Source organism: Lipotes vexillifer, unplaced genomic scaffold (assembly GCF_000442215.2).
Source record: "Lipotes vexillifer unplaced genomic scaffold, Lipotes_vexillifer_v1.1 scaffold715, whole genome shotgun sequence".
In the NCBI taxonomy this organism is placed as follows: Eukaryota; Metazoa; Chordata; class Mammalia; order Artiodactyla; family Lipotidae; genus Lipotes; species Lipotes vexillifer.
Window position 1 is genome coordinate 762,688 of NW_006788828.1, and position 6,224 is coordinate 768,911.

The 6,224-nt window shown below is 40.9% G+C and overlaps 1 protein-coding gene across 4 annotated transcripts in view; it reads left to right on the forward strand.

Moving 5' to 3' along the window:
* Positions 1-5,884, forward strand: part of SLC1A3 (solute carrier family 1 member 3) — a 74,546-nt gene extending 68,662 nt beyond the window's left edge. For 2 of the 4 annotated variants that reach the window (XM_007461848.1, XM_007461847.1), the window contains 2 exons: positions 2,173-2,307; positions 4,139-4,679. In XM_007461848.1, coding sequence (XP_007461910.1) covers positions 2,173-2,307; positions 4,139-4,343 — 340 coding nt within the window. In that variant the 3' untranslated portion in view covers positions 4,344-4,679. Of the gene's footprint in view, positions 1-2,172; positions 2,308-4,138 lie in introns of all 4 variants that reach the window. The other 2 variants (XM_007461845.1, XM_007461846.1) reach the window with 2 other exon arrangements.
* The last annotated feature ends 340 nt before the right edge of the window (positions 5,885-6,224 follow it).

Sequence of the window (6,224 nt, forward strand, 5' to 3'; positions counted from 1 at the left end):
GGCGGACTCTCAACCACTGCGCCACCAGGGAAGCCCTATTTTTTTAACTATTATTTGAACTGTCTAGTGAAAGGTAATTTTCCCTCTCCTACCTTCCGCTAATCTCTTAGTTTCCTTCTCCAGAGGCAACCACTGTTGCTTGCTGGTTTCTTTTGTATCCTTCTGGAGACAGTCCAGGCTTATCCATGTGCACATGTGAATATCGTCCCTTCTTTTTGCTTAATGAAAGTCATCGTGCACAACAGACCAATGAGTATAATGGAGACAAAATCTCACAATTCAGATCAGACCCTGCTCTTTAGTGTGTGTGTGTGTGTGTGTGTGTGTGTGTGTGTGTGTGTGTGTGTGTGTGTTTTTTTTTTTTTTTATTAACAATTCAATTTGGAAATCAAAATAAATCGGTTTTTTCACATTTTTATTATAAATTGTCTTACACATAGGAAAGTCCAAAGAATATTACAACACACATCTTCTACCTAGAACCAACAATTGTTAACGTTTTGCCATTTTTGCTTCTTTCCCACCTACCCCCCCACCTTCATGACACTTCATTGTACATAGTTCAGCATGTATCACCTAAGAATAAAGATAGTTTCCTACATAACCGCAATAGTAAGATTCTTAAAAATACTTCTGGAATATCCAGCCTATATTCAAATTTCCCCAGTTGTTTCAAAATATCTTGTATAGCTTTTTCCCCAGACTAAGATCAAATCCAGGTTTATGGCTTGTATTTGGTTTTTATGTCACTTTAGTCTTTTTAAATCTCTATCAGTTCCCTCACATTTGTGTGTGTATGTCTATATATGTTTATTTAGAAATAATTTATGTCAGACTCTGTATACATATTTTGTACTATTGGGAAATGATAATAGTTGTAGGATGCATTGGGATAAAAAAGATGGGGCTGATCATGGCCAGAGGTGACGGACCTGGAGGTTCTGGGAGCCCCAGGCCCAGTCTAGCTAAACTGGGGCTGGGAGCTCAATATCTCAGTTCACTATAACTTATTCTCGGGCATACCTTGACATACTTGTTGAAAAGCCCTGCGTTATGAAGAAGTTTCAGTTGCGTGTGTCAGAGTTAAAAATAATAATAACAATTACAGTGACTTCAACTTCTCTGTCATGTGGAGCAGCTCCACTCCACAAAGCCCTCCAGGCTGGTAGGTGTTCTACAGTGTAAGGGACCAAAACTTGTGGTTCTGTCACCCTCGGGGTATCACCCTCATCCAGGCGGTCCAGGATGGCTCAACATCACCTCCAAATTTTAGCCAGTGGGAGGAGGAGGAATGGCACAACCTGCAATTTGCTTGATCACTTTCACCTATGTCTTATTGGCCAGAACTTAGTTTAAGCTCCAAGGGAGGCTGGGAAATATAGTTTCATTGTGGGCAGCCATACACCAGCTAAACATTCTAGTACTATACAAGGGGAACAATGCGGGGGAACCAAGAAGTCTCTTCCACAGACTTATTACTTTATGAATACCACTTTATATCTAGGTAATACTTTATTATTCAAAAACTATTTTCACATTCTCACATAAGCCTATCAAATAAATATTTAACAAACTGAGTCCCAGACAGGTTATGTGCCTTACAAATGAGGTTCACACTGCCTCCATAAAAAATATTGTTAGTAAAAAAAAAAAATCTTGCTAGTGCTACAGAACCTTGTTCATAAATCATTTTGCTTTTGAATTAATAAATTTGATTTTTTTTCTGACCACAGTAACCATACAGGTTCAGTATCTTTACAATCCTCTGCTTGGATAGGGGAATTATTAGAAACAAATTGTTATTGTAACTGTACAGTATTTTAGACCTTACAAAATACTTCCAGGTACCTGAAAAAGTATATAGGCACAAGTTTCCTCATTTAGAAACAGCTGTAAGAACAGGACCAACTTCCTAAGTGTTGTTGTGAGAAACAGATGAGGTAAGCCATGCTTAACAAATCAGGAGGCACGTAATAGGCATTTGATAAATATTAGTTAATACGATTATTAGCTCAATGGGTTTTATATCATCTTACTTACAGTTTTCTAAAGCACATCCTCTTATGTTAACTTGGCAAGTCAGACATCGCCCCTGTGCATGCTTTACAGGGTCTGCTCTCTGTCTGGGGAGATTTAAACAAATGTTTTCTGTTTGGGGACTTCTTCTAACAGTATCACAGCCACGGCTGCCAGTATCGGGGCAGCTGGGATTCCTCAGGCGGGCCTGGTCACCATGGTCATCGTGCTGACATCTGTGGGCCTGCCCACTGACGACATCACGCTCATCATTGCAGTGGACTGGTTCCTGTGAGTACGCTCGGACCGCATTCGGTTTGCTGTCGTGGGGCTCTCCTCTGTCATCCTAGGGCACCAGGCAGCCTGGCGCCCCTGCCAAAGGGCTCCATGAAGAGGGGAGGCTTGGCCTGTAATTAAATTGTCCTCCCTGCCTGATCCCTGCCATTATCTGGCCACCAAGCCCCGGGCGCCGTGCACACTCTCCCTTATCAGCCTTCGGGGCACATCTGGCTGCTACGCTTCTCACTCTATAAAACCATTCGGGGATTGGGAAACCCGTTGTCTACAAAGCCAACATAAATCAGCAAAGCCATTTCTGAATTGCACAACACATACCCATGGCGGCTGGGACCGAACAGCGGGCCTCCCAGGCTGCCTCAGGCTTTCTTCTTGTGCTTCCCATTCCAATGGCGTAATACAGTGCAGATGTTCCCATCTGACCCCAACAGCGAGCGGGGCAGCTGTGCAGACAGTGGGAAGAGAGCTGGCGTCATTAAGTGGAATTGATTTTTGGTTCTGAGGAAAGTTTCAAGAAAAGCACGTCAGACCCTAACCTCTGGGGCCCACCCCTCTGCCCTTTTCCCCTCACCCTTCCAGCTAACATTCTCTGCCTCTTTTCTTTTCCTTCCATTTACAATTGCTCCCCAGGATGCCCAAGGTGACAGCCTAGAAGGACACAGTAGGTGTTGGAGTCTACATAGACTCCATGAGGTAGATCTAATGACCACAAAAAGTTCAGTGTTCTCAAGGCACAATAAGTGGGGGGAAGATAATTAATTGAGAGCATGAGTTCCATGGTCACTTGGATCTGGGTTTGTGTCCTGCCCCTGTGTGGCACTGGCCAGGTTACCCAGCCACCCTACTTTCCTTCTCTGCAGAATGAAGACAATAATGTCTTCTACTTCCTGGTGGTGCTGTGAGGATTAAATGCATTGATACATGGAAAACATTCAGCCCACTAGTGGTCTGGCCCACAGTCACTACTTGACTCGTGTGAAGACTTTTATAATATAAAGCTGTGGTTCTCAAAGTTGTTAGTCTCACAACCACTTTACACTTAAAAATTGACGACCCCCAAAGCTTTTATCTGTGTGGGTCATATCTATCAATATTTATCATGTTAGAAAAACTTAGGCATTTTTTAAATGTTAAATTCATTTAAAGGTTACAATAATCCATTCATTACATGTTAACATATATAACATTTTTATGGAAAAATATCATTTTCCAAACCAAAAATTTAGGGAAAGGAATGATACCGTTTTACATTTTTGCAAATCTCCTTAATGTCTAGCTTAACACAAGACTAACTTCTTCTGTATTCAGTCTGTTGTGTTATTTTTGGTGTTGTGTTGTTTGTTTGAAAAACTCCACTAGACAGACATTCATGAGAAAATGAGAGGGAAAAGGGCAAATAACATCTTAGCATTATTATGAAAATTGTTTTTGCCTCAGGGACCCCCAGGGGTCTCTAGGTCACACTTCTGAGACCTTCTGGTAAAAGGAAAGTCAGTGGTAGGAAAGAGAACCAAAGAAAAATTTTAAATAAAAGGAGAAAGGGGAGGGTCCTTCCTACTGTTGGTACTCTAATTAGTAACTGAAAATTAATACTAATATATATCCTTAGTTATAAGTTATATAGGTTATTAATTATACGGATATATATTAGTAACTACGATTTTGAATGTTATATGTCTATTATGGAATGATGCAGTGGGTGGCTGCACCAAGCAGAATTTTAAGAGATGCCCCCAGTGACTTAGCCAGCTGGTTCAAAACATGAGCTGAAATCCCGTGATATTCACAGGAGCCTCGCTTTTCCTTCCACCCCTCCCTTCCCCAGGGACCGTCTTCGTACCACCACCAACGTGCTGGGAGACTCCCTGGGAGCCGGCATTGTTGAACACTTGTCACGACATGAACTGAAGAACCGGGACGTCGAAATGGGTAACTCAGTGATTGAAGAGAATGAAATGAAGAAACCGTATCAGCTGATTGCCCAGGAAAGCGAAATTGAGAAATCCATTGATAGTGAGACCAAGATGTAGACTAACACAAAGAAATGCTTCCTTGAGCACCAGGTGTTTGAAAACCATTATACAATGTTTCCATCTCATTTCAACTCATTCTCTCCAGTCAGCCCTTTACCTCCCTTTTCCTCCCTGCCCTGATAGGATTGGGAAATATTCATCCAAAAACAAGGGGGGATTTTGCAGTGGCCAAAATGTATAGTTTTCATCCCATGTTTGAACTTTTTAAGTCATTTCATGTTAGTCTTATCTAATAAGGTACTGAGATCAAAAATAGTCTTGATCAGATCTTACAAGTTCATGTGGCACGCAATCCTGTAAATGTGATAGTTCTTACAAATTAAAGAGTCAAAATGAATACTAGGCTAAAAACATGGTTTTAAATCAACTTTCAGAATTTAAGAATCCTTCAGAATACAATTCAGTTTTAGTATCAAAACAAAACAACTTGATCAGCAATGGGTTGTCAGTTGGACATTACAAGGGTTTTTTTTTTCCTTTCTCTTATGATTTGTGTCCTTATTTTATTAGTAGCAGGACAATACAAATACACACCAAGCACAGCTGTGAGGAGGCGCAGAAAGTGAAATTTCCATGTGGCCATGGGCAAGTTACGTCTCATCTCTAGGCCTCAGTATTCCCATCTGTAAAATGAGCGAGTTCCTTAGATGCCTTTATGGTCGATTCTCACCCAAACATCCTGTGGCACCATAAAAGATCCTGCCCTCCATTTCCCCAAAGAACATCTGTAGCAAGTATCATTCCATGGAGCATGGGACTTTCAGAATAGACATTTATTGGGAATGAACATTTCTAAGTGGGGGCAGGATGGCTGTGTGGTTTACCAGGTCCTGTGTCCAAAATGTCAGTTACACAAGCCACCTGGCTGGAGGCCCTTCCAGGAGTGGAATTGTTCACGAAGCTCAGCTTAGTTCTTCCCAACAGGGGAAGTATTCCCTTCTTTCCTACTCTTCACAAACTAAAGGGACTACTTTGGGAAGGATATCTCCCACCACTCCTCAACTGATCATAGACTTTTAGAAAATAAAACGTAAGACTAGCAACTTAGCAAGGGTGCTCACGGTCTACTATGGAACACTAAAGATCGCCAGGAAAGAATGGAGCACGGCTGACATTATAAAGAGAGGATTTTAAAACACCAAGATTTTAAGTCATATTTAAGGCAGGTTTTTTTTAAAAGGAGAGGTTCTTTTATTTTTTTTTAACCTGAAACACTTTTTCTTTTCAGTTCAAAAATCATTCCTTAAGGAAGTCTGCAGATCAAAATGTAAGGTCACTTCTTATATGTTTTAAAGAAGTCAAATGAATGAGCTCTCTCTCCACTAGAGGTCCATGAACCGGGTGGGTGGTCTCTTATTTGAAAAGGTTTTTGACTATCATCAAAAGTTCTTAGAATGAGAGAAACAAGATATTTCTTTGTGTTGGAACTCCATTCACCAAATCATTTAAAACCTTCAGCTGAAGTGGGGTTTGGTTTGGTTTAGTTTGCGTCCCTGAGAGAAGTCCCAGTATGAAGTCATGTCAGTGTGGTTCCAAGACAAAAAAAAAAAAAAACACTAGGGGTATTAGTTTCAGGCAGGGCAGCTACCAGGTTTAGAGGAGATTATTTTTTTACCCTCTAAGGAACATCCAGTCAAAGATGTGAAGTGCGAGCTGTCAGACAATACCAGCTGTGTTTGAGTTTCTGACTGAAAATGGTGAGGAATGGACTTAATTATGCTAATAGATTGAAAATCTAGACATACATCCTCTGATATACAATTAGAGATGTTTTTATATAGATCGCGAGCATTACGTACATGTGTACAAAAGTTAACATTAGGCTGTGGTGGAGTAACCATTTAATGTCAAGGCTCTATTTGGGAAATACACTACAAA